Source organism: Coffea eugenioides, chromosome 2 (assembly GCF_003713205.1).
Source record: "Coffea eugenioides isolate CCC68of chromosome 2, Ceug_1.0, whole genome shotgun sequence".
In the NCBI taxonomy this organism is placed as follows: Eukaryota; Viridiplantae; Streptophyta; class Magnoliopsida; order Gentianales; family Rubiaceae; genus Coffea; species Coffea eugenioides.
Window position 1 is genome coordinate 29,863,380 of NC_040036.1, and position 27,411 is coordinate 29,890,790.

Consider the following 27,411-nt stretch of genomic DNA (forward strand, 5'->3'; position numbering starts at 1 on the left):
ATTTTCCCTTTTTAGACAGCCTTGCACCCACTACAAGTCAACTATTACAGTGAGATGGCAATAGAAGGCACATTGCTTAATTTAATATGACTGTGGACTTGCACCAAAATGTGGGTCAAACCCACTTTCATCAATGATCCAATCACAAGATGGGAATTTTTTTTTTTATATTTTGCATTTGAATGTGGGATCAAATTGTAATAACTGGAATTTGTAAGGATGTGCCATGTGTGGTGCTGGTGAAAGTTGCGTCTGTCTAAGAGTGACTAAGCCTTTGTTGTCCACATTCTATAACTGAAGACAAGCTGCACTAAATGTATATGTCCTCAGATTAAAAAGAATTGAGGCCCCAACCTTAATTCTCTGAGAGGTACATTTATATCAATTGCTTCACAATTGAATCTTTTCTTTCCTCTCCTCTCTGATTAATTGAGTAAGAAGATGAGGAGGTCACAAGGGTGTAAAGGGACATTTAATCTTTCCAATTTTGTAACAGAAAAAATGTCAAAATAAAACAACAACAAAAAAAATGGACCTAGATAGCACCAAAAAGTTTTGACAAATGTTTGTAGTTTCCAGCAGTAAGTTCTGTTTTGTCACGAGATTCAAATATTATTGGTAAGGTCTGAACCAAAAGAAGATTGAACTAGGGAACAGTGGCGCACTGAAACGACAAACAAGTGCAGCTGTTAAATGCTCAAAGAGATGATGAACTCAGAAACATAGACGATCCAAAGCACCCTTTACTTCTCTGCCTCTTTCTCACTCACTCTTTCACATTCCATTTCCTTCATTTTCTTTACGTAATATTCCCATTGTGCCCTTCCACCATCCTCCTCCCTTGTCAAATACAAACCGTCGGCAGATTTTCTTGGCTCCATTCTAAAAGGAAGCCACAGTTCTGAAATGTAGTGGTATTAATAGCACTTGCATCAGTTGAAGAACATCCCAGATTGTGTTTGTTGCAGGAGTTCAAGTTTTGATTAAGGCATGCTATACATGGATGCCAAAATGAAGCAAAAGGGATTGTACTATTGTTTCATATTGCTATTGATGATGAGTTTTTGCGATGCTTCAAGAAGACTGAACGCTGAATTTCAGAATCTTCAAGTTACGAAACAGTTGAGCAAATTGAACAAGACTCCCCTCAAGTCCATCAAGGTAAAGGTTCCTCTGCTTTTGTGTGATCTTTTAGCGCGTGTTTGCATGTGTGGTTTTACATAATTGATGCGCGATGGGTGGTTTTGGACAGAGCCCAGATGGCGATATAATTGATTGCGTCCATAGGTCTCGTCAACCAGCATTTGATCATCCTTTGCTGCAAAACCACACCATTCAGGTCAGTTCTGTTTGCACAATTCTGCAAAGGAGATGTCTGCTTTGATTGCCCTTGAAAGCTGAGGTTGTGTAATTGGCTTTTATAGGTGAGGCCTAATTATCATCCAGAAGGGCTAAATTTTGGGGTGAGTAAAGTGTCTAATTTGAACGAGGAGACGAAACCAGTCCATCAATTGTGGCACTTGAATGGAAGGTGTCCTGAGGGAACCATTCCAATTAGAAGAACAAAACAGGAGGATCTCTTGAGAGCAAGCTCAATTGGGAGTTTTGGAAAGAAGAAGCACAAAAGTTCTCCTCAGCCAAGGTCAGCTGCACCTGACTTAATCACCCAAACTGGTCACCAGGTACAAGCAATTCTTCCAATTCTGGTCTCATAAGTCAATACTCTTACCATCCATTCACAGATTTTCTCCTTTCTTGCCTTTTTTGAGCATATTTAGCATGCAATTGCATATGTTGAAGGAGGCAAGTATTATGGAGCAAAGGCAACCATAAACGTTTGGGAACCTCAAATTCAGCAGCCTAATGAATTTAGCCTGTCCCAGATTTGGCTTTTGGGGGGTACTTTTAATTCTGATCTCAACAGCATTGAAGCTGGTTGGCAGGTAATTTTGACCATAACACCTAGTACCATTATTGTCATGCTGATAATGTCAAGAACCATGTGCAGTGTGGCCTGTGATCAATTATTTTCCCCAATAATTTTTAGTTGAACAAAAATTTCAGGTCAGCCCTGATTTATATGGAGATAGCAACACTAGACTCTTCACCTACTGGACTGTAAGCCATCAAATCTTGTCTAGCATATTGTTTTGTTTTGTGCCAATCAAGTTTCTATTAATACAGCTAGCATATGCTTTAATCTGAACCGTGTCATGGGCTTTCTGTTGAAAATGTGGAAAAAATAATGACAGAGTGATGCTTATCAAGCCACGGGTTGCTACAACTTGCTTTGCTCAGGCTTTATTCAAATCAACAGTGAAATAGCCCTAGGGGCCAGCATCTCCCCACTCTCATCCTATAAGGGTTCACAATACGACATCAGCATACTTGTATGGAAGGTAACTTTAATTACCAAAAACTGACTCGACCGTCCCACGCCTTTCTTGATTAGGAACTTTTTTTTTCTTCAAAATAAATAAACCACACACAAAAAAAAAAAAATGAAATGAAGGAAAAGTCATGTACTATCATCACAAGCCAAATAGTTTTGTTTCAATTAGAAAAGAAAATTCATGCTTGCAACAAAAATTTCTTATACTAGGGTACTTCTATTTTTGGTTTTTATTTGTTCAGCATCAGTTCACATGAGAATCTATTACACTGCAAAAGTTCAGCTTAATTTTCTCTTGTAAGTACAAGTATTCCAGAATGAAAATAAAACTTTCCTAATGGTGGCACACTATCATAGTATTTGTTATGTCATAGAGGTGGAAGGGAATTCCTTATAGCTGTTCTTCATGGCCAAAAATAGCTTCAATAAGAATAGAAGTCTCCAACTGAGGGGTTAAAAGTGATATTTTGTGACAAAAATTTCAATAGTATAAAAAATGTTAATAATTTGAACATGCAAGACTGCAGAATCATGGATTATAATATAGAGGTGGAAAGCGAATCTCTTACAGTTGTTCTTTTGGAATCATGCTTCTCTTTTTCAGTGTCGTTTTGTTTGTTGTCTTGCCTCTATCTAATGTTATCTTCTTGACTTTTGTAATTGTTGGTAGGATCCAAAAGAGGGTAATTGGTGGATGCAATTTGGAAATGATTATGTGCTGGGGTACTGGCCAGCCTCTCTCTTTTCCTACCTAGTTGACAGTGCTTCTATGGTAGAATGGGGTGGAGAGGTGGTGAACTTGGAATCAGATGGATTGCATACCACTACTCAAATGGGCAGTGGCCATTTTCCTGGAGAAGGGTTTTCAGGGGCAAGTTACTTCAAGAATATCCAGGTTGTAGATGGCTCAAACAACTTGAGAGCCCCCACTGGCCTTAGCATTTTCACTGAGGAGTCAAATTGCTATGATGTAAAGCTTGGTAAAGATGGAGACTGGGGTAATTTCTTCTACTATGGTGGACCTGGTAGAAACACTAATTGTCCATGACCAAGTTCAGTGTACCCCTACCTTTTCATGTGTACAAGTTAGCCAAAATTTTAGACTTCATGTTTGTCTTCTTATCCCTAGAAGCAAGCACTTTATAGGTTAGTTTAGCATATAGCAACATGTGAATCTTTGTCTTCCTCTTTCTGTCGATGGAAAGTTTTGACTCCTCAATTGAGATCTCCACTCAAAGTTTGGAGACCAAAAGGAGGTGGTGAAGTTTCTTGATTAAAGAAACAGGAGCCCTTTTCACATGTATCTCTTTTAAGTGTAAAATTCTCATAATTGCAATTGCTCCTGTCTTTGGAGTGAGTGATTTTCAATGGCAAGATTCTTGCAATTCGAGATTTGCATGATGTGAAAATCAGAGCTTGGTAAAACTATAGCAGTACTGTCTAGAATATTAAGCAGATAGTAGCAGTACTGTCTAGAATATTAAGCAGATAGTAGATTACTTGGGATAATTTTTTGAATGAAAAAAAAAATACTGTAACATCTTTTTGATGTGTCGTACGTGAGATAAAAAGATGATTAAAAAATATATCGATTATGTGAGTAAATAAATTTTTGCAAATATTTCACTATCCAAACAAACCATTAGATCTTACTCTATTGCCAATAGTGACTAGCAAATGCTCTACTACTAGCTATGGATCCTTCAAAAAAGATACTCCCTCCGTCCCATTTTGATAATTCTGTTTCTTTTTTCACACAGTTTAAGAAAAAATAGTTAATTTTGTTGGAAAAATAAATTTAGATTGCTATTTTTCTAAAATACCCTCACATTAAATATGGTACAACTTTATGGGAACTTGAATTGATGGTAAAAAAAGAATCAACTCTCATTAAATGGGGTAGGTTTATAGTAACAACTACTTACATTGAATAAGGATATTTTAGAAAAATTAAAATACAACTATATTCTTCAATTGGAAAGTAGACTACAATTTGGGACAGATGAAAAAGGAATACAGGACTATCAAAGTGGGCGGAGGGAGTGGTAAAAAGAAAATTGCAAATGCTCTAGCATATGCTTTGATTTTTGTTCACGGGTGGACAGTAGCCTGTATGCCACTTCTCTTTAATATGGTGGTCCTGAAGGATTTGACACCTCTACTTGTACACAGAAAATATTCCGATGACCATTACTTAAAAAAGGACAAGGTACATATGAAATGAAAACTCCTCATTTTATCAGTCAAAAAAGAAAAGAAAGAAATACAAGGAAACTTACTTCTACAAGTAAAATAGTTTTTTCTCATTTCATCATGGTTGATTTAGCTGCCACAAATTTTAATTGTAATTACATTGCTCGCAAATGTAAATTCACTTCATTCATCGTAAACATCATGTTTTTTTTTTTCGGAAAAATCGTAAACATCATAGTTTAATAGCTTTTAAAAAAAAAATCACATTGTGCTTATGTGTATGGAAATCTGTATCATTTGAGTCCATTAATTATCACGTATGGAGCAAATCTGCCCAAGGATTTTACCATTATAATCAAATTTGCCTCGAAAAGAGAAATCTGTAAAATTAGCTGGGGTTGAACCAAGATTAGTTAGATATTGCGCACATTTGGGGTTTTTTTTTTTTTTTTTGGGGAACAAATGTGTTTTTGGGTCGTAATACTTAAAATGGTAAATTGAAGCTTAGCATGGCCCAAACGAATAGTGTACTCAACAAAATCTTGAATCTCTTCAGAGTTACGATTCTTGTTATGGGCCGAACTGGACAGGCTTGACTGCTTGTCGTGGATTACTCTGAAACAAATTCAGCCTGGATGTGGTCCGAGTCCAAAGCCCCCCCCTTTTTTTTTTTTTTTTTTTTTCTACGAATAGGAAATTTCGAGCACAAGACCTCTCACTCCTTTCTCAAACCATCCAATATAAAACAAAGGTGCCACCAAGTTTGCGTCACATCCTTTCCAGTGTTCTGCAGTGTCATTGTAAAGAATTATTGTCATCGTTATTTCCTCCATTGATATACACAATTTTCTGTCCATTTCATCTTTTTGGTCTCATTTAACATATATTATTATATAAAATAAAACGCGTAGTTTTTTTCAGGAAATCTCGGTAAGACGGGTTTTAGAAAGAAGACTGTGGTGGGTCTGTTTGGATGGACTTTTTTTCGCACAAATTTATTTGTTTGCATACCCATTTTTTAGCGCGCTTTCTATTTTACATACGTCACATCAAAAAAATGTTATAGTATTTTTTTTAAAAATTATCCCAAAGAATCTCCTATCCCAACACATTTTAATTTCTTTTATAACATGCCCCTAATAGATTAAGATGCCAAAAGGTTTAGGTACTCTAATGGTCAAAGTCATGAGTATAATTTTTTTTTTCACCGTACATGAGTTTATTCTTACTATAGGTTAATTAAAATTCAAATTCATCCTACTATTTACAGGTTAATTTGTGGTAGTATCAAGCAGTAAGTTCTTCCATTATTACGGATTCTTCTTGTAATCTTATTATATCTATATATATATATATATATATCAGAAGTTAGGATCTGGAGAGAAGACTATTCCTCTCCAACAAGCAACTCATCCATTTTTATTGCTATTGGTAACAAACCGTGTACAAGAACCCTCAAAGGATAGACTCATGCAACCATCAAAACATCCATGCTTATTGATCACTAGTATGTAACAACGTTGACTGAAGCTGCTTGACTGAGTGTTCTGATGCTCCAAATTAAACTAAACCAGTCACATTTTGTCCTGCAAAAGTGACAAAGAGTGCCAAAAGAGTATGTAAGAACTGATTCAGATATGAGAAATGTTCATGTCACATTCTTTATCTGTTAATGACACTTCTTTTGACTCTTTCTGTTTTTATAACTTGCGTGAAAAGATAAACATAATTTCATAAAAATAGTTGAGTTTAAACTTGATGAAAGATACGTCTAGTTTTGTATAATTCACGTACTCAAATTGCCAATAAGAGTGCCATTCACATTTTCTTGAAGATGTGTGTACTTACATACTTATACCAAACAGATTGGCAAAGTGAAATGGTACTAAGTGGATTATAGATACTCTTTTTGTCCAAATATTAAATGTTTTCTTGTTTCACAATTTTTTTTTTTTTAGAATTTTCAGCTCAAAGTTTTGAATCAACAAACCTTTCAAGGCTATCATGGAAATATCACGTAACAAGTAAAACACTCAGAAACATGTACTATTTGGTAGACACTTTATAGCTTTAAGAAATTTAAGAAATGTCTAGTATTACTAGTTGAGAAGATAAACAGGAGTTGTTCACTAGTTTCTCCTTGTTTGACTCCCACAAGATTCTAAGCAACATGCTCAGGAGCATTTGATGTTGGAGGACATTGTGAAAGGAAGGGTGATTCCACAGCGGCCGGGAACAGCCTTTGCGGTTGCATCGGTGACTTTTGTTTGCCGGAAAGCTGCCCGACGCAGCCACAAATTGCCATTTTGTCGGCAGCAGATTTTGCTGAAGATGCGACACTCTTGAATCCAGCACAACATGCTGCTGGCGGCACCCCGGTACCGCTGCTCCTCAGATGAGTCATACAAGGGCTCATGCTCTTCAATATATTGCTGCATCCGAAGGTGCAACCAGCAAAATCAGCACAAAGAGAGTGATCACGACAAAAGGGGCCTTGGATTTCATGCTGATACAGAGAAAGCACTATTACGAAACTTTCAATATTTGAAATCCGGATAAGTTTTAAGTCTTGCTTGAATTCAAGGTGGCAAATCGATATTTATAGAAAGAAATGCAAGGATCTGTATAGGGGGAGCAATTGTTTAATTAGTTGCATAATTCAGAAAAGGAGATTAAAACTCATCTCATTCTGTCTCATGTGATGTGGTGGAAGTCAAAAAGTAGCAAACTTGGTTAACATCTAGTAAGTGAGCTAGAGTTGGGGCAGGCAGCAATTGAGAAAAGTTGGAAGCATGTTTGTGATCTTTGCATAAGGCTCTGCATTCTGCAAGCAGGTGATCTATGGCAATGCGGTGCTGTGGGATTAGCTATCAGGAAGCCTGTCATGTGCCTGATGCTTATCTCGTTGCAAAATTCGGCCTAAGCACGAGAGGACGTTACTCCAGGACAATTCTTATAGCCTTCTATCTGTCTTAAAATTATGATTAATGCTACAGGACAATTTTTTCTTGAATATATAAGAAAAAATTAAGCAAGATTGTCCACTTGTACATTGATTCTTAGATTCCAAAAGTGCTCATGTTTTGTAATAAACATCAAATTGAAAGTGGATGTATTACTATATTCACACTAGATTTCAATCAATGATAGCAGTTGAAGCACTTTGCCCATCAGAGTTTTTAAGTCAGAAGAGTTTGGTTGTCTTTTCTTGTATCAATTTGACACTGTAAGCAAAAGATCAGACACAGCTTCTAGTTATTACTGCCATTTTAAATAGCGAAGCTGACAAAATTTTGTCATTTTTATTGATCTCATTGTAAAATTCTGCCCTGCACAATACATCATCACATGCATGGTTTGCCATATCGGCCAACCGATACCAATACATATCGGCCGAGTTGTAACTGGAACGGAGGGGATCGATACGATACAGATCCCTGAATCGCGAATATTACCATATCCGCAACGACTTACTCTGACTCGGCCGATATTAGCCAATTCGAATCCGTGATGCATGATATCGGCCGATATATCAGAGTCAACTCAAAGTCTAGTCAGATTTTTTTTTAAAATTGTGTCTTTTTTGGTATTTTCTAATTTTAGTAATTTTTTTAAAATTTTTAGAAACTTTCATGTGTTATAAGGTGCGTATCACCCGATATTCAATCGATATACCGGGACGCGACCTGCGATGGCGAACCATGATCACATGATGAATAAGCATATCATTGTGGGATTTGGAGCAGATGTGATGGTAACAGAGCCACAAAAAGCCGGTTTGCATTCTGCTCGTAGCGAGAACAGGTTCGCCATTTCTTCTATGGTTTTTGAGGATTCGTTTTTGTTTTAGTGTGATCTACTTGGTAGAAAATTTACCATGAATTGACAAACGAAAAACTGAAATTAGAAGAGATACAGGAATTAGGTAATGCACTTGAGATTTGAGAAACCAAATTCTCACAATATAATACATTGCGATGCTTTATTTCACAGTACAAGACAGCAAGGATATAAGTCCAGCAAAATTCATAATATGACTAGATAAAGAGAACCAACATCATCGTAATGTAAATAAGACCGGCATCATCGTACTTTGCTTCTTCATACAAAAGAGAAGCATTTATCCTCTGCGGAGCTGCCTCAGAATCAGCGGATCCTGCAAATTAAGGACAACAACAAACATTTAGAAACAAGAGTACAAGCTGATATAATACGCCCATAAGCAAGAGGCAAGAGTTATTACGTGGTACAATCAAAATTCGGGGAGATAGGATAAGGCAAGCTGACTCCGCAATTTCCTGGAAGAGCCTTAGCTAGCTCAGGTTTGATGTTCAGATTCTTGGATTGAGTCTTAAGGCAAGCACAAGCAGCCTGTTTATCTGGTGTAGTTGTTGCAGAAGCTGCTAGAGCTTTAACTCCTCCACAGCAAGAAGCAGGTGGCGCCCCACTGCCTGACCTCAGGTAGTTAACGCAAGGGCCAATCTCCTTGGCTACATCGCCGCATGTAACTGCAGCATCTGAAGCTGGTGCAATGAGAAACAGCACCAAAAAGGCAGCCATGAGGAAGATTATAGCTTGGCTAGAGGACCTCATTATGCTTCTCAATACAAGAATACACAAAACTCAGACTAACTTGAGTTGTTTACAACTAGTTCTGGTTTTTATACTGCATTTATGGAAGGCTGACTAGCACAAGTAAAAGTTTTATATCGTAGACAATGCATGATTAAGTGATTGAGTATAAGAAACCGGCAACAATGATGGGCTGAAAAGTCAAAATTCGCTGGATTTGATGAAGCAGAGCAGGTATGCATAAGCTTAGTGAGTTTGTGCAGCTGTATGCCATGTTAATATTAGTGCAAGAGTCAAAAACTAGGATATCACTCCAACTTTGAGGTTACCCTCTTGCTTACTTCACCTTAATTTATCCAGCAAAAGATAGGGGTTTGTGCCACATCCAAGAAGCACCAGAATGTGCCAAAGACTCTTTTCTGTTACTCGGATTCAAGTCCCTTAAGAAAGGTTTTCACCATTAAACATCTAACAGTCCTGCTCAGATTTAAACAAAACCTAAACACGTGGGCAAAGACTAGTTGGCAGAAGTAATTAGGAAGGTAAGGTTCTATGCAATGATGCCATTTGGATCCAGTTCAGATATCGACTATTGGCCAGCCCCCAGACACTGATGTCTCAACTACATATCATAATCTGGTATAGTTTAATCATTCAGTAATGGCATGGGAACTGTATGCCAGAAATAGCTACTTACAGGCTTTATACTATCAGGAAATTTGCAAGAAAACTTTATTCCTAGCAAATTATGCTTTGCAAAGCGGTTCTTCGACTTCAAGACCTAAATGTTTCGGGGAAAATTTCAGCCTTGCTTCCGCAATTCTAATTACATTCTGTCAAGAGATCGCTTACACTGATTAAAGCTAAATTAAATTCGTATTATGAAATGCTTTTGGGTTGTAAGTGGTTTCCCCAGTTTACTTTATGCTTCAGTGGTTCATTATGTCTACATATTTTCTTTTAATCTCTGTGACTGGGAATCTTGGCATTAGTTTTCTCACTAGTCTTATAAGCAGGTTATGCATAAAAAGAAAGTATTTCAATCGTTTAATGAAAATTGGGTCTAATGCTGAAGTTTGATCAACGAGTCTAAGCAAACAGATTTCCAAGTCAGAAATGCTTGCACCAATCAGTCCTTTTGCCTGTATGTCTGGGCTTATTTTATGAATCAGTTCATTACAACGAGACCCAGCCTTAAATGGACATCATCAAAAGGGACGTAAACATCATCTGTCTCGGCATGGTTCAAAGTCGCGGTCGCGGCCCGAACTATTCCACATCGATTTCGGCATATCAGTCACAGTCTTGGCGAGACGCAAATTTTGAAGGATTTAATATTTCTAAAAATTGTGAATAATATTCAAAAATGCTAAAAAAAATTAGCAAAAGAAAATCTGTAAAATGTAAATTTGCGAGTTGACTCGGGTCGACTCGGCCAAGACTATCCGTATTGGAGATTTCTCAACCGAGTTCTCGATGACTCAGCCGAGATTTCCGCAAGTCAAGTATCTTAGAATTATCTCGTCCCGGTATCGTATCTGAGGGATCCATTCCAGTGACGGTCTCGAGACGACTCAGCCGAGACTTTAAACCATGCATCTCGGTATGGGCCGTATAAAGTTCACTAATTTTCCAAGATAGACATGCAAGGAAATATCTGATTTACAATGCATAAAACACTTGAGGAGCAATTATTAGCACCTGAAATTCATACCAAACAATAGTTATCCTGTATAATACATCTCTCCATGATCAATAAGTTTGAGTGATTGTTTTGAAACCATTAACCAAAAAAAATCCAACCTATTTATCAAAAGTTCAAATGTTTTTAATATGAAATAACAAGAAACCTGCATATATATAAGCAATACAAAAGTAACAGATAGCAAAGCTGCCTCAGAGTAATACGAAACAGAGGAAACAGGGGATAACCAAAATGAATATTGGACACAGAATATTCAATTAGGTACATATGGCTGAACTGTGTTGCACATGCCCGGATTTCTAATGCACCAAAGAGGCTGAATGGGTTCAGCACCAATCCCTCTGGTCACCATTCTGTTCCTCCATTCATTCAATCTATCTGTGGCTTCTGCATACCTCTTCATTCCTGTTTCATCCCGGTTCCCAGACCACAATGTTTCCGCCATTGCTGAAGCTCTAGGCCAAATTCTAGGGTCCATAACTGTTGGGTCTGCTTGTTCTGACCATAATGCTACTTCTCCTCCTATGACCAACTTAGCCTCATCCTCATTTAGTCCATACGTGATATCATAGTTATAGATGGTTTGCCATGTTTTAAATGGCCCACACCAGGAACCTCCCTTACCAAGATCAGTACCCGGTGGCTGGTTATACCGGCTGTCATTTCCAACCCACCCTCCGTGCCCACAATCCAAGTAGTAAAACTCGGCTGATGACACGATAACTCGATAACCAGCTTGAGCAAGCTTTTTCGTGTTGTTCGGCCCATTGTTCCATGTCTGTAAAATGACATTCTCCTGGGGAAGTAGTGAAGCAGCCACACTGACATTGGCATCCAATAGAACATCCTCCCAGTAGACGACTGTGCGATTTTGGGAGATGACGTAAGGCAAGGTAGAAGTAATAAACATTTCTAGAAGCTGGCTCAGAGTTCCATTCTTGGCAAGGAAAGCTTGGATGGATTTGTCAGATTTCCAGCAATTTGTGGTGACCTCATCAGCTCCTCCATGAAAAAATGAATCTGGAAACATAGTGGCTACATCTTTGATGATATTTTGGACTACTTTGTAGGTATTGGAGGCCAAGGGATTCAGTTGACCGGTTGCGGGCTCATGGGCTATTCGGCTCGACAAATCTGCTCCAGCAGGCCACCAAAACATGTTTGTACAAGCTACAATGTCAGGGTGAGCTTCTGCCCATGAGGCAGTGTGTCCTGCAAATTACATAATTTGCAGTCATGTATGGAAGACAAGTGTCTTTGCTGCATAATGAATCTCGAAATGACCATATTGAGATTGGCTTCAAGAAACTTAATTCAGGAACCTAACGAAATGTAAGTCTAGCATACCCTGGTTTCATTGCATGGTACTCTCGCCAAAGGAGTTGATCAAGTTAACAACCTAAAAACTAAGTTGCATTCAATGTCCCTTAAAAATATATCAGTAACCATATGCATCTGCAAAAAACTTTTAACACGGGAGTAGAGAGTTGCTATAAAGCTTTTCTTCAAATTCATGCCCGATTTCATGGCCCGATTTATAGCCGGAAAATATAGAATGCAATTTGAACGTTGTTTTGACTTTGGCTCTAGTAAATTTATTAAATATTTTACAATTGGTGACAAATGGTATTTCTATCCTAAGGGAGACAATAGCAGAGGGAGGACAGGAGGAGAGTAACTGAAAGATGTCTAATATATAAGTCAAAAGCCAATTTTAACCTAAAAACTTAACCTAATAGATTCTAGGTTATTACATACATATCAAGCACTCTTTCTTATTCATTCTTTCAAACCAGACCAATGTAAAACAAACAACCTCACTATACCCATGAACCTAACTAGAAGAAACTTAGTACCACCGTTGGATCAAAAGAGTTAAAGAATTATGGAAGTAATCAATATAGCAAACCAAATTTATAATTAAGTGCAACAGTGCTTCACAAGTAATTCACACAATTGAAAAAAGAAAAAAGATCTTGAGCTTAACCTTGTTAACCTTTCTATTTTTCATATTCTTCAAATATTCGGGAGTCCTTTCCTGTTAAGCTCGAGTTACATATTAATTCTAAAATATTAAGTGTGCTTGAAAAGCTGGATTATGCTGTTGTGATCAGCACTGTTAACTTTTAGTCAAGTTCGAGCTCAGTAATTATAAGACAAATAGTATTTCTTACACTGATGATATATATATTAGCGGGTGTAGAAGTATGCAAATCTAAAATCCAACCTCTAATTGATATCAAGTGACATGTATCTAGATTTGTTAATATATATGCTATCGTGTAGTAAAGATTAATCTGCAATTATAGTCAACTTTACTCAACTCCATCCGACTTGTTTACACTTCATTAACGATATAAATGCTTTTTTACACTAGCAAATATAGTTACATGTTATATACAGTGATTCTTTTTTTTTTATCAGACTTTTGAAGTTAGTTAATTAAACATAATCCCAAATTTAACCCCAAAAGCCGGAACCCTTGAGGCAAACTTGAGGACTTAACTACCCAACCCCCAAACCCCTTAGAATCGATGTGGGACTACGGGAAAGTTAGTAGGGAAGCTTCTACTAGGCCTTAACAAAGAACCCACTTACCCCAGATACCTCCACCACGTCTTTGTCTTTTTTCATCAGACTTTTGAAGTTTGTTAATTAAACCTAATCCCAAATTTAACCCCAAAAGCCGGAACTCTTGAGGCAAATTTGGGGACTTAACTACCCAACCCCCAAACCCCATAGAATCGATGTGGGACTACGAGAAAGTTAGTAGGAAAGCCTCTACTAGGCCTTGTTACATATAGTGATAGAGATAGCATCTATTCAATTTTGAAAGGGCAAAAAGTCCCTTTGGCCCTCAAACTATTGATCTTGTACATTCAGCCCTTTAACTATTATTTGTATATTTTTAGCCCTCTTCCGTCTAAAAACGTTTATTTCTAGCCCTTCAATCAATTTCAATCATTATTCCCAATAAAATCTTCCTCAAAGTGACATAATTTTCAACATCTTCAATCCTTCAAATACAACCATCAGCCTTAGGCTGATGGCCACCACCAAGCCTTTAAGGCTTTGGTGAGGTGGGAGGCAAGGTTTCAAACCTTGCCTCCCACCAATTTGTCACAATTGTGATTTGTGCCCCTCCTGGACAGCTCGTTTGATCACGACAGCTCCTTGGAAGTCGTTGTCCAGTTCTCCACCAGGGATCGAGTCCCAGTGATTACCGTGTTCTGGGGAAAGGGGTCTCTTCTCTCGGACCGGAGTGGGATTAGTCGGGCCCCGTAAAAATTGACCAGAATACCCACTCCGTCAGCAAAAAAACAAAGAAAAATCCTCTAAATACATTAACGGCCATTGATATATTGTTGTTGACCAATAATTGATCATTATTTTAGTGCTATCAAATTTAAATTAAATTACATTTTTAGACTTTGCTTTTCATGTAGATTCCAAATCTGGACTTAGATTTCTATGAAACTTGCTAGTTATGAGTAGATTTTTGCTTGTATATTGTGCACGGTGTAGTTTCCGTTGGTTTTAAAAGCTTGAATGGACATAGGGTCAGAATTTGCTTCGTTTGAATTAGTTGTTTTTAGGAGTATTTTTGAAAAATTTTACTATAGTAATATATATAAAAAAATTTTACTATAAAAATTTTTTAAATATTTCATATATTGTATAGATAAAATATTTTTAAAATTATTATATATTACTATAATATTATATTTGAAAAACTTATTTTTAAAAAAATAACCAATCCAAACGGATGCTTTTAGGAGTTTGGAGAGCTAAAAATATACAAATAATAGTTGGAGCGTTAAAAGCGTAGTGACTAAATAGTTTGAGGACCAACCAAATAATTTGGACAATGAAATCAATAATTCGGAAAGAAACGTATGTAAGTAGACAACTCACCGGGCATGTCAATCTCAGGAACAATTCTGACCCCATATTCCATACCAAATTCCACCACCTTTTTGACATCTTCCGGCGAGTACTTCATCACCTCCCCATAGGCTCCTTTCTCGGCCAGCTCCGGCTCGGACGGCAACACCAAGGGAAACGACTGCGAGTCCGTTATATGCCAATGCAAAACATTCAGCTTATTCATACTCATGGCCTTGATCAACCTCAACAAATCAGCCACCCCATAAAAGTTTCTTGAGGTATCCAACATCACTCCTCTATGAGGAAACAAGGGTTCATCATAGATATACAAATCACAAGCCACTCTTGATGGCTTCCCATACACCAGCTGAGAAAATGTTTCCAGCCCGCGCATAGCTCCCCATATTGTTTGGGCCGATATGGCGGCCGCAGTACTTTGAGATGGTGAGGGAATAACGAGGGTGTAGGACTCGTCAACGCCGTGAGTTAGCTGCGCGGATTTGTCAGTCACGGTGATGATCAGCGATTGGAGTGCGGGTGACTCCGGCAGATTGAGAGGCGGGGCTACCAGTGGGTGGTATTGTTCTTGAATGAGTAGTTGACGGTAGCGTTTGGCAGCGCGATGGAGGTATGGGTTTGAAGGGAAATGGATTTCGAACTTCGGAGAAAGTAAGGCTATTTGAGGTTTGGGCCATGAGAAGGTTGTCGGTTTAGGCCAGACGTTGATCGGGTAATTAACGGCTGAGATTTGAAGGGTCAAGGGGAATAGTAAAGCAAGAAGGATGAGAAATGAGATGGGACTTCTAATTCCATTCCCCATTTTTTGGGGGGTATAGGAGGGAATGGAATAGTGTTGGCTCTGTAACCAGACAATGTTGATAGATGACAGTAGAGAAGAGCTCTCTATGTATTTGGTCTGGTTCCATGTAAAGGTGATATACAAGTTTTGTATTACGTGGTAATTAGCCTTTCAAAAAATCTCTATGATTTATTTTACTGCAAAAAGGTGTTAGATCATTTCATGTTTTCACGTGGCAACCTTTGGCCTTGTTTAGATTGTAAATTTTTAAAGTTTTTATAGAAAAATATATTATAACGCTGTGACACGTGTGACGTAAAAAAGTGAGTAAAAAATGCATCCAAAGTATTTTTCTATGAAAACACACAATTCAATCAAGAACTTAATTTGTGGGGTACATGAAACTATTGAGAGGAATCCCATTTAATTCATTAATTATTAACGTATTTGCTTAACTGGGTGTTCAATGAATATTCATTAAGTTAGGTTTTAAATATTAAAATTTGGAAAATATGAAATTAAATCTAGTAATTATCTAAATGTAAGGAAAACCAAACATAAATAAATAGTATATTAAAATGATAAGTTAGCCATATATTAGTTATACCAAGTATTACTCGTTGCACACCTTTTAATCAAGTCTCGAATATTTAGATCTTTAAATTTGAGACATTGTGATCTGATGTTTCATTTCTTTTTATTTTCGTTTGCCTGCAAGCTCGTCTTTTGTTTTCATGATTTTTCCTTGCATGTCAAATCTCTTTTCACGCACAAATTTTTTGACTTTTAATTGTGTAAGGTTGTAAAGTATAGGCTAAAATCAAATAAAGTTAATTTTGTACCTTGTATTGAATTTAAAAGTTCTATCTTTATCATACTTAATGAAAACCCTGAGGTATCCTTAAATAAATCTGCAAACTTCATTTCATCATTCTTTTTTTTTTTTTGTTATCACTACTCCCACCATCCCACTATGTCATAAAATCATGATCATATTACTTATATAACTTCTGAAATTCTGCATTTGTTTGGACAACCATAAGCAATCAGCACTTCAATCGTCATTTCTGATAGTCATCTGATTTTATCTATTGTCACGTGACCCCCAAACGTTTCAAAATATTCACTTCACTTCCCTATGATTTTATATAAAGTGAAAATTTGACGAAAAATAGCCTATGAAATGTTGTTAGTTGAAATATCAATAGTGCCCCCTTTCGTAAATGCTAAATCAATCGACGGTTTAACCACCTTGTATAAAAGTATAAGGAGATTAAGTGGATAAATGCAAAAATTACAGGGGAGTAAAGTTGATATTTATACAAAACATAAGGGGGTTACGTGGATCGAAAACTGGTTGTGTATTCTATCCATTTTTCACTTTATGTAAAATCACAAAGAAATTATGTGACTATTTCAAAATCTTAGAGGGGTCATCTATTGTTATGTAAAATCACAGAAGATAAAAAGAAATTTACCCTTTTATAATCTAACACTCAGAAATCTAATCTAGTGCTGTTCTTTTAGCAGTCCGAACACGAACTAGTCTCTTTCAAAGTAGGTATGAAAAATTCAGACTAATAATCTCATTAAGTTGTTAATTAAATTGGATTAAAATAAACTGCCTCCAATGTTTAACTTTATCACTGCCCACTACCAATGTTCCAAGAAGAAAGAGGCTATGTCTGATATATTAATATTTGTTTACTTGGCATATTTTAGGACCAAAAGTTTTAGGAAGCATTCGAAACTATTACGGCAGTTTTACAACAAGAGAGTAGAGACATGGAACCAATACGAATTTCTTATAAATTACATATGTGATGTAATTTCTATGTGTATAGCCATGATAGAGATGTTTGACAATAGGACATGCAATGGTCCCAATAGACAATACTGAATAAGATATTTAAATTAAAAAGCAATGGCAGTAAGTCGGAAAAATCTGTCCATACTCGTTTGTGGTGTTACGAAACAAGTATGATATGAAGTCAAATGAAGGATACTAATAATCAACACCTAACATCCAATTCAAGTGTAAGATAAAAATAATCATTGTGTGGTCGAAAAATAAGATCTCATTTGTTTGCTAGTTTCTGAAGTTTTTGTTAAAAAAAAATTTACTGTAGTGATTTGATGTATGTGAAATAAAAAGGTGATTGAAAAATATGTTCATGAAAATATAAACAAAAATTAGCTTTTCAAACAAAGAATTGCCTTGTCAAAAAAAAATTTACAAGCAGTTTTTGAAGTCTAAATTATGTGCCCAAGTGGTAGTACCGCTGTACCGTAGTAGTAACAATAATAATGATAATTCTAACTAGCTATTCTTGAAAAGTAAATTATTCAAATAATTGCGCCTGCCATGCATAAATAAAGAGACAGGTAGAAAACTATCTAAAAACTGCTGTGAGTTTAACAAATATTAGTAGAAAAGATGGGTGTTTCAAAAAGTTAAAAAGATCAGAATTATACCTAAAACATGGACCCTAAGCAATGCTTTTTATAAGTTTACGAGTTAATATCAAATTCACATCACCTCAGTTTAACATTTTTTTAATCTCTTTTTCTTTGTGTTACATAATGTTGCACGCCATGATGGTAACCGAGGGATGTATTGATTGTATGACTCGGTGGGAGACAGCGTAAGTGAAAAATCCGGATTCGATCCTCTCATTTACACTAAAAAAAAAAACAATTACCATCACGGAACCGCAGGCAACGGGTTCCCCCGCCCCGGGTCTCGCTGTCCATTAATTTCTCCCGTCCCCGCCTTGCCCCCTGTCCTGCCCCATCGAACTAATAAAAAATTGTTATATAATTTTATTATAATTAAATTTTAACAAATAATCAAATACTAAAATATTAATCCATCATAAAGTTATTATTCATTGTAATTTCATAATTGAAACTCATAAAAACAATCAAACAAAAACTATTTGAATGCAATCTAATATCACGAAACAAATACAACTAAAATAGTTAAGTTTTCACTTTTGATACAAATACAATCACTAAATCATTATTTTTTTTTTGAAAAAAAAAAGTGTTATTGTGTCAAGTATAATTAAGAATTTAGTAAAAATATATTAGTAAATTATTATAACTAATTAATAATTTATATTAGTAGACATGTATAATTATTAGTACAATTGATAAAATCAATTATATTACATATACAATATATAACATATAATACATATAACTAATTATATAATTATTATAAGTTTGTAACTAATTAAGTTAAATATTATATACATATATATTTATATATTTATTAATTTTTTAAATGGGTGGCGGGTCCCACCCCCTGCCCCGTTTCTAAATGGGGGAAAAAATTCCCCCCGCCGCCCCATTTGTCCCTCATAGGTACCCAACCCAATTGTCATCCTACACAGCATAGTCACTTGGCGAAATTGAGGTGACTTTGAATTGGGTCACCCATTTGAAGAATGCTTTTTATTAGTACATACCAATATTTGAATAATTGGATCCGAAGTTCCGAACTTGATCCAAGACCCAGAAGAGAGGCTGCAAATGGAAATCACGTGTGGTGTGTATAATGATATTCCGTACTTGAGCACATGACTTGAGTCTAATTATCTAATTGTGGCTGGAGTAGGATGAATAATTTTATTTCTTAGAAGAATAAATGGGTAAATGATTGGATCATTGGTAACCATGAACATGTTACAATAGACCAACCATGTTTTTTTTTTGGATAAATTACAATTTACCTCCTTGTAATTTAGTATCTTTCTACAAAACCCTTCTATAGTTTTAAAAATTATACTTAACCTCATCTTAGTTTAGACTTAAGTGTCAAATGATAAAATTTGTATTTTATAATGGAGTCGATTAAAATGTTAAAATTACCCCTATATTAAGATAGAATTTATTTATTAATCACATGGAGATTATGCATAGATTTTGAAAACCACAAGGAGGTTATATGATAAAGCACGAAAATCACAAGGGACTAAGATGCCACACAAATTAACTTTATGTATCTTAGCAATTTCAGTCATTTTAGTTTCTAAATGTGGATAATCTTGACATTTCAATTGTGTTGTAGAGGACCGTTTCTATTACCTTTTTATGTATAAATTTTGAAACCATAAAGAGAATTATGTGAAAAATCACTTTTCTTTCTTTCTTTCTTTCTTTTTGTCCAAATTGAAGCTCACTTGAGATATAAACCTTTTTCAAGAACTACTAAAGGGGATAATAGATATCATGGAACAACAGCAGTAAGCTAAAATCACTGTCATTCAAAGCATTCTCCGGCCTTGTTTCACCACTCTTATTCACCTGTAGTTCAAATGTGCTTGCTGTCTTCGAAAACTTGCAAATCACAGAGATTGAAAATTTTATCCAACTTCCCATGGAGAAGAAATTAGACAACGCTTATTCACAATATGACATTGAAAACAACTGAAATCTATAGTATACCCCTAAATCAAGCATCGAATATATAATTAGACATCAACTAATGATTATTACCAGCTGAATTTGCAGCCTCCATACCTGAAGTTTTACCTCCTTGCTCTTTGATCTAATACCCTCACGAAATAACGTTCCAGATACTTTTTGCATAGACCATTGAAAGCCTCAGACAGAATGTAATCATTTTAATTTCTTTTAATCTAAACGAGAACAAAGATTCAGCATCAATAGAGAACAGGGATGAGCGATTTGAAAACAAGCAAAAGGTAACGCACAACAAACAAAAGCTATTATAAAAGCCAAGATCAAAGAGCAGTCTACCTTAGGAGAAAAAGAATAGAGCTAAGAGAATGTCTACTGAAAATATAAACCAAGGTTAGATTAGTGCAATTTAGTAGACTAGTAGGTGAAGTCTTAATACTAGATATTGTTTTGATTACTAATTTGCTGGCTGGCTGGCACTAGAACTGGGGAGACTGCCCATCCAAGCTGGAGGAGACATGCCAGTTTGTTCATGCACGGTCTTAAGCAAGGGTGGCAAGGCCCGGTAAAATGATGCTATCTCTTTCATGGCTGCATTTCCTGTTCCTGCTCCATCTATGGGTTCTCCACCATTTGACCAGACGCTGATCTTTGGTTGCAGTCCACGGATAGCTTCGGCATTGATTTTGGCAATGTCCTTGAACATACCACCATCAATCATCAAAAAATCTCTCAACGCATTGTAGTTTCCACCAAGTGATGTTCGGATATAAACTCCTTGAGCTTCTGCCTGTGCCACCATCGCTTCAGCTTCTTTTCTTTTTGCATAAAGTTCGGCTTCTGCGGCTTGTTGCCTTGCGTAAAGTTGAGCTTCTGCTGCTACTCTTTGAGCCTCAGCAGCTCTTTCTTTCTCGTAAGAGGACTGCTTCAGCTGCCTTTTGTTTCATGTAGAGATCTGAATTCGCCTCTTGAACCTATATTTTTTATAGGTAATGGCAATCAATGATCCGCATAGAGACATCAACACGACATATGCAAAAAAAATTAAGAGTGTTAAATCTGGAAAGCTTCAGATGATCTGAAAGCATCACATGGTTCAAAAAGTGGACTCAACTCCATTTACTTTGAAATATGATCATCTGGTTGTAAGGACATGTACAAAACGATAATTGTTGCAGTAATGCTTGCAAAATGTGTACCTTAATTACCTAAATTCCATGGGATCAATCATTATGAGATAGAGACAAAGAACAAAGATTGCAATCATGATTGACGTTATCAAGGGAGTAAGGAAATAAATGAGGTTCAAGGGATGGAGAGTTTTTTTCATTCATATGAGCAAAAAGAGATTCATTTTGAATCTGTTTGAGTTAAAAGCAAGACAGAAAACCGACTGATGGGCTGCAGTTATTTCTCTTTAGAATAGAAGGAGATTTGGAAACTCAAAGAATTGTCCTGTTTTCTGATTTCCAAATTTTAACAGCACGGAAGGAGTAGAAGTTCAGACTTAATGATTGAATGAATGTCATTGCAGGGAATGAAACTATAGTAATTAAAGTACCTTAATATCATAGTCCACGCTCGCTTTGCTGAGATATTGGGCCTTAAGCTGCTCAGTCTTGGCCAATGCATTCTTCCTCTCAACTTCCTTCTGCAACTTTGCCTCCCGTATGGCTACACTCTTTTCAGCCTCTACCTCAGCCAACTTTGCCTGACGAGCCCACGCAGGCCGCAGCCTTCTTGGTTGCTAGCTGAGCATTTGCCTCAGCAACATCAGCCTCCTTCTGATTCTCATAGATCTTCAATTGGAACTTCACCATGATCTCCTGCTTTCTCCTCTCACCTTCCCTTTGCGTAGATATTATCTTTGTCTCGGCATCAATTTTGGCAGCATTTTGAAGCGTCAGTCCTTGCCTTTCCTTGGCTCCTATTTCACCTTTCATCTTCGCTTCAGCAATATCAATCTTTGCCTGATTTGCAGCCTCCATTTGAGTTTTCTGCCCCAAGTAGGAGAAATACTCATGTCCTGGAACATCAACTAGTTGCTGGATGTTAGCATTGTAAATCAGAAGTCCAAACTGGTTCAGTTCCAACTGAACCTTCTCAAACACCTCCCGCTTGAAATCTTTGGTGCCTCGAAAGATTTCTCCCATAATCATCGAAGCAGCAAGAACTCGAGTTTCTCCCTCAATGACACCTTTAACAAGTTCCTTGACATCATGGGAATCGCGCTGCTGATGAGAAAGAAGCTTGGCATACTTAACGAGGCTCTCATGATCCTCAACTTTTGGACCTATGGTGAAAACAGCAGGGAGAAAGAAGGCTAGCTTCTCGGCACTCATTGCATTGACTTTGAAGGTGTAGTTTACAGGGGCAACATCAATGACGCTACATTTCTGGAATGGCCAGATAATCGCTTTCTTTGTAATCTTTATGTCATTGACAAAAATTCCGGTGATCACTAGAAACTCCGATGCTTGTGCAACTCGATACATTTTGATTTCAGCGATGTTCTATCCTAAGACCGACAAGGAGAGAACCATATATATATCTTCAAGATATCAATGAACTGACTAAAAGATACAACGCAATGAAGTACACTTATCAGAAATCAACAGATTAGGCAATCAAAATTTCACATCATGGGAAGATACGAAAGATCATCAGACAACCAAATGATCATAGAGAAAATACGAATATGCAATGTTGTTTCTCAGCCAAATGATATTTCTTGCATCTTCTTTTCCTGTCATCTTCTGACTGACTAAAATCAAAGTAGGTCCTTTATATATCCTGAAAACTTTCAAACTGGACAGAAGTTTTAGCTCTGCATACTTCTTCTGATTGAATGCTTATGCAAAATCAATAAGGTATAGAACATTGACAGCCGACAGCAAAACCTGGCCACCTTAGATAAATCCTTTTCTCATCACGATTAGGGATTTAAAAGCCACAATTAATTACAGAAAAGAAAAAAGAAATCTGGAAACTACTACCATCACAATAATGTTTCTTCTGTTCCCTGGTATTTTCAAGAACCAAGTACCAGGTCTAGAATGCACGAGCAAAATCAAAATTAGCAGCCAAAAAGACAATAAAAAAGGAAACAAGAAGCCCATGGATTTTCAATCATGGGTGCGACCACACTTCTTTAGAAAATCTAACAAACGAAATATAGAAAAAATTACGTAGAAAAATTAACCTACAATGATGAAGAACTTGGACACCAAGAAAATAGAAAAAAAGTTACAAGCACAAACAAACACGATATTACAATATTTACCTCTCCTTACTTTTACTGAAAAGCTCAACAAAACAAGGGTATCGATTTTTCACAGAAAATTGAAGAACAGCGTGGGGCTATAAGTAGTAGAATAAACGAGGGAAGATCCTGGCTTATTTCTAAAACCCTGCTCTAAAGAAACTTCTACATGGGTTTGATTTAGATAAGGCAATCAAAAAAGGATTATCTTTGTTATATCCTTACAATAGAATTGTAATTATGATCATAGTGCATTTCGATCGGGAAACAAAGAATGTAGTTTCTTGCAAATCAAACTACTTTTTCTCATCAACACTGCCCTGGAGGAACTGGATCCAAAAAAAAAAAAAAATTTATTGATATCTGCACCTATTGTTCAATTTTAATGATACTTACACCCTCATAAGTCCATTTTTATTTTAGGGCACCATCAAAATATGAAATTTAAAAGCGTTTAAAATATTTATACGGCTATTAACATATTTTCATGATGAATATATGAACATAAAGGTTTATCATTTACTTTAGTTTATTTATTCTGTACAAAGCACAAGTTCTTTTTCTACTAAGTCTAAAAGTGAATAAAAGATTAAAAAGGCTGCAGACTTAAAGCTTAATTGTAGTACACTTCTTCTTTTTTTTTTTTGTTGAATTGTAGCCAACTTTTACAATTCATTTTGGGCTTAGCAGCTAACACTGTGTTGATGCTCGTTACATCATTGCATTTTCCTTGGATTTTCTTTTTTGAATTAATCAGTAGAAGTGTTTACAGCTTTACAGATTAGCAATTGAACCAATGAAGCTGAAGAGGCAAATCAATTAACCAGCTAAAAATGGATGAACTGTATTGCACATCCCCGGGTTTCTGATGCACCAAAGAGGCTGAATTGGTTCAGCAGCTATTCCTCTAGTCACCATTCTGTTCCTCCATTCGTTCAACCTATCTGTAGCTTCTGCATACCTCTTCCTTCCTGTTGCATCCCGGTTACCGGACCATAATGCTTCAGCCATTGCTGATGCTCTAGGCCAGATCCGAGAGTCCAAAACAGTGGAATCTGCTTGTTCGGACCATAATGCTACCTCTCCTCCTAATACCAAATTAGCTGCTAACTCATTTAGTCCATAGGTGATATCGTAGTTGTAGATAGTTTGCCATGTTTTAAATGGTGCACACCAGGAACCTCCATTCCCCGTGTCAGTACCAGGTGGCTGGTCATATCGAGTATCATTTCCGACCCACCCTCCGTGCCCACAATCCAAGTAGTAGTAGTCTGCGGATGACACAATAACCCGGTAACCAGCTTCAGTGAGCTTCTTAGTGTTGCTTGGTCCGTTGTTCCACGTTTGGAAAATGACATTCTCTGGGGGAAGCAATGAAGGAGAAACATTGACACTGGCATCCAACAGAACGTCCTCCCAGTAGATCACCGTTCGATTTAGGGAGATGATATAACGCAAGGTTGAATCAACAAACATTTCCAGAAGCTGGCTGAGAGTCCCATTCTTAGCAACAAAAGCTTGAATTTCTGGGTCAGTTATCCAACAATTTGGTGCGATCTCATCAGCTCCTCCATGATAATATGAATCTGGAAACATGCAGACCACATCATGGATGACATTTTTGGCCACTTTGTAGGCGTTGGGACTTAGGGGATTTAGCTGGCCAGTTCCTGGTTCAACTGCCAGGTGATCAGTCCAATCTACTCCAGCAGGCCACCACATCATGTTTGCACAAGTTACAATATCAGGGTATGCTAAAGCCCATGATCCAGTGTGTGCTGCAAGATACGAAAAATCAAAGTCATGTTGGGCAAATTCAGTTTTACTACCTAGTCTTTAAGTGCCAAACTTGATATTCAGCTTGACGCAGCTTTTTATCAACAAGCTTTCAATGTTCACACAGTTTCATCCTCTAAGCTACTAAGTTCATTTTGTCCATACATACTAAAAGTTTCATTCATCTTATAGTCCCCAAACTTCTGTGTACTATCCCTGTCATGGACTAGTAACAATATCAATTTCAAAAGCCACTTTCTGCTGGAATTGAACCTAAAAGATTTGACTATCATTGCAGTTTTAACTTTGGGATGAAAAAAGTCAAAATTAATTAGTGAAGGATGGAAAAACTATGAATCCTATACTAATCTAGCATACAGAGGAATAGGTACATCTTTAAATTGGTAGCTAGCTGATTATAAGTATCTATGTATTGGTATCCTCTCTAAACTTATATTACTCAGGAATCCCTCTTTCCGTGATTGCTTGTCCAAATTCTTATATCAAAGAACAGAAAGGAGATCAATGTTATCGAAGTTCATGTGTTTTACACGTGAAGCTTTGCAGATATCAACTTCATTTACATCACTAGTTGTCATCTTGCTAGACTTCATTCCAGTCATTGCAGAAACAGCCGTGCTATTGCTCTATAATACCCCATAAAGGACAACTTTATGATACCCCGTGTGCACTGTTTGCAGAATATGCACAATTTTGCTAATATCATTGGCAAATTTCCATGGCAAGTGAAGTTAGGTTGGGGTAGAACAGGAAAGTGATCGCCTACAAGCCCATTCCAATATTAGCCCCTTGATCTAAAAGGGAAGTTCTTGCAACAAGAAGAAGTACAATATAAAGCGACCTACCTCTCAAATGTTATAAAGCGAGAATTCGTAGGCCGTTTTTAGTACTGAGCGAAAAAGCTAGTAAAACATTTGCACTATGCCACTGCCATATGACCGGTATCAGGACTTTATACTGCTTTAACAATTAAAGAAAACTGATTAAGCGTACAAAACCAAAGAGGATTATGCAACTAAAGTGGTTCAATTTCACTTTGCACCCTCCAATTATATTCAGATTCTCATTTTGGTTTTTAAACTTCAAAAACAGGACTTTTATTCCCTAAAATATAAAATATGTCACACCTAAATAAAATCGTTGATAGGGATGAGACAGATATTATATTTAATTGAGACAAATTTTATGCCTTTAGAGACTAAAATGAGACCAAAAAAATATTTATATTTTAGAAACTAAAAAAGTAAGAAGAATATTATACTTTCAATACTAAAGTATTCTATTTTTGAACCTAGAAATCAAATTAAAAATTTTTAATCATTTTTCATATAAAAATACCCTGTCGAAGGAAGACTTCAAGAAAGACCACTAGCTAGTTGACTGACTCACCGGGCATATCAATCTCGGGCACAACTCTGACTCCATATCTCATTCCAAATTCCACCACCCTCTTCACATCCTCCGGCGAGTACTTCATCTCCTCTCCGTAGGCTCCCTTTCCGGCCAGCTCCGGCTCCGACGGCAGCACCAGAGGAAACGACTGCGAGTCCGTTATGTGCCAGTGAAAAACATTCAACTTATTCATACTCAAAGCCCTGATCAATCTCTGCAAATCCGACACACCATAGAAGTTTCTTGAAGTATCCAACATCACCCCTCGATGAGGAAACAAGGGTTCATCGTGGATATACAAATCGCAAGCCAATCTTGACGGGTTGCCGAAAATCAGCTGAGAAAACGTCTCCAGCCCGCGCATCGCGCCCCATACTGTTTCTGCCGTCAAGGTGGCCGTCGTCGATTGGTAGGGCGATGGAATAGTGAGGGTGTAGGATTCATTGACGCCGTGAGTTAACGGTGCAGAGTCGTCAGTGACTGTGATGGTGAGGGATTTTAACGGGGGTGATGAAGTCAGATTGAGATGTGGAACCACTAATGGGTTGTAGTGTTCTTTGATGAATTGGTTACGGTATCGGTTGGCAGCTTGATGAAGATATGGGTTTAAAGGAAAATGGATTTTGAAGTTCGGAGAAAGTAAGGTTATTTGAGGTTGGGGCCATGAGAAGGCTGTTGGCTTAGGCCAAACGTTAATGGGGTAACTGACGGCTGAGATTTGAGGGGATAAGGTGATGAAGAATGCAAGAATGAGGAGAAATGTGAGGGGAATACCAATTGCAGCACCCATTTATTGGGCGATTCAGCAGCCCCTTTTGGTTGGAATTTAAGAAGGAAAATGGAACTGCTGATAAGGGATGATAAGTAATAGTAGTAATAGTGATTCTCCTATTTATAGGTTCTCTTTAATGGAGTGGAATTGGGAACTCTTACAGTAAGCGAGTAAGAGTAACATATGATTGCCAATTGCAACCATTTTATTT

At 36.9% G+C, this 27,411-nt stretch overlaps 4 protein-coding genes and 1 pseudogene across 4 annotated transcripts; 1 reads left to right on the forward strand and 4 right to left on the reverse strand.

Moving 5' to 3' along the window:
- The first annotated feature begins 580 nt into the window (after positions 1-580).
- LOC113760867 lies at positions 581-3,786 on the forward strand. Its single transcript, XM_027303603.1, has 7 exons — positions 581-1,161; positions 1,253-1,339; positions 1,425-1,682; positions 1,779-1,943; positions 2,065-2,118; positions 2,253-2,399; positions 3,063-3,786. The coding sequence occupies exons 1-7, from the start codon at positions 991-993 to the stop codon at positions 3,438-3,440; spliced, it is 1,260 nt and encodes a 419-aa protein (XP_027159404.1). The 5' UTR covers positions 581-990; the 3' UTR covers positions 3,441-3,786.
- A 4,771-nt stretch (positions 3,787-8,557) lies between these two features.
- LOC113764026 (non-specific lipid-transfer protein 1-like) lies at positions 8,558-9,206 on the reverse strand. Its single transcript, XM_027308059.1, has 2 exons — positions 8,829-9,206; positions 8,558-8,741 (listed from the first exon to the last, which is right to left on the reverse strand). The coding sequence occupies exons 1-2, from the start codon at positions 9,176-9,178 to the stop codon at positions 8,732-8,734; spliced, it is 360 nt and encodes a 119-aa protein (XP_027163860.1). The 5' UTR covers positions 9,179-9,206; the 3' UTR covers positions 8,558-8,731.
- Positions 9,207-10,864: 1,658 nt separating this feature from the next.
- On the reverse strand, positions 10,865-15,707 carry LOC113764166 (beta-hexosaminidase 2-like). The gene is made up of 2 exons (XM_027308248.1): positions 14,778-15,707; positions 10,865-12,074 (listed from the first exon to the last, which is right to left on the reverse strand). Exons 1-2 carry the CDS (start codon positions 15,568-15,570, stop codon positions 11,116-11,118), a joined length of 1,752 nt encoding a protein of 583 aa, XP_027164049.1. The 5' UTR covers positions 15,571-15,707; the 3' UTR covers positions 10,865-11,115.
- Positions 15,708-20,434: 4,727 nt separating this feature from the next.
- LOC113759430 lies at positions 20,435-22,472 on the reverse strand (annotated as a pseudogene).
- Positions 22,473-23,872: 1,400 nt separating this feature from the next.
- On the reverse strand, positions 23,873-27,326 carry LOC113760851 (beta-hexosaminidase 2-like). The gene is made up of 2 exons (XM_027303585.1): positions 26,426-27,326; positions 23,873-25,017 (listed from the first exon to the last, which is right to left on the reverse strand). Exons 1-2 carry the CDS (start codon positions 27,216-27,218, stop codon positions 24,059-24,061), a joined length of 1,752 nt encoding a protein of 583 aa, XP_027159386.1. The 5' UTR covers positions 27,219-27,326; the 3' UTR covers positions 23,873-24,058.
- Positions 27,327-27,411: the final 85 nt, after the last annotated feature.

What these genes read in the sequence shown, in the direction of transcription:
- LOC113760867 (XM_027303603.1), top strand. Translation starts at nt 991, where the DNA reads ATGCTATACATGGATGCCAAAATGAAGCAAAAGGGATTGTACTATTGT. An exon ending in GCATTGAAGCTGGTTGGCAG is followed by an intron (nt 1,944 to 2,064) that starts GTAATTTTGACC and finishes CAAAAATTTCAG; the next exon opens with GTCAGCCCTGATTTATATGG. An exon ending in GACTCTTCACCTACTGGACT is followed by an intron (nt 2,119 to 2,252) that starts GTAAGCCATCAA and finishes AAATAATGACAG; the next exon opens with AGTGATGCTTATCAAGCCAC.
- LOC113764026 (XM_027308059.1), bottom strand. Translation starts at nt 9,178, where the DNA reads ATGAGGTCCTCTAGCCAAGCTATAATCTTCCTCATGGCTGCCTTTTTG.
- LOC113764166 (XM_027308248.1), bottom strand. Translation starts at nt 15,570, where the DNA reads ATGGGGAATGGAATTAGAAGTCCCATCTCATTTCTCATCCTTCTTGCT. An exon ending in TCCTGAGATTGACATGCCCG is followed by an intron (nt 12,075 to 14,777) that starts GTGAGTTGTCTA and finishes TGTAATTTGCAG; the next exon opens with GACACACTGCCTCATGGGCA.
- LOC113760851 (XM_027303585.1), bottom strand. Translation starts at nt 27,218, where the DNA reads ATGGGTGCTGCAATTGGTATTCCCCTCACATTTCTCCTCATTCTTGCA. An exon ending in GCCCGAGATTGATATGCCCG is followed by an intron (nt 25,018 to 26,425) that starts GTGAGTCAGTCA and finishes CGTATCTTGCAG; the next exon opens with CACACACTGGATCATGGGCT.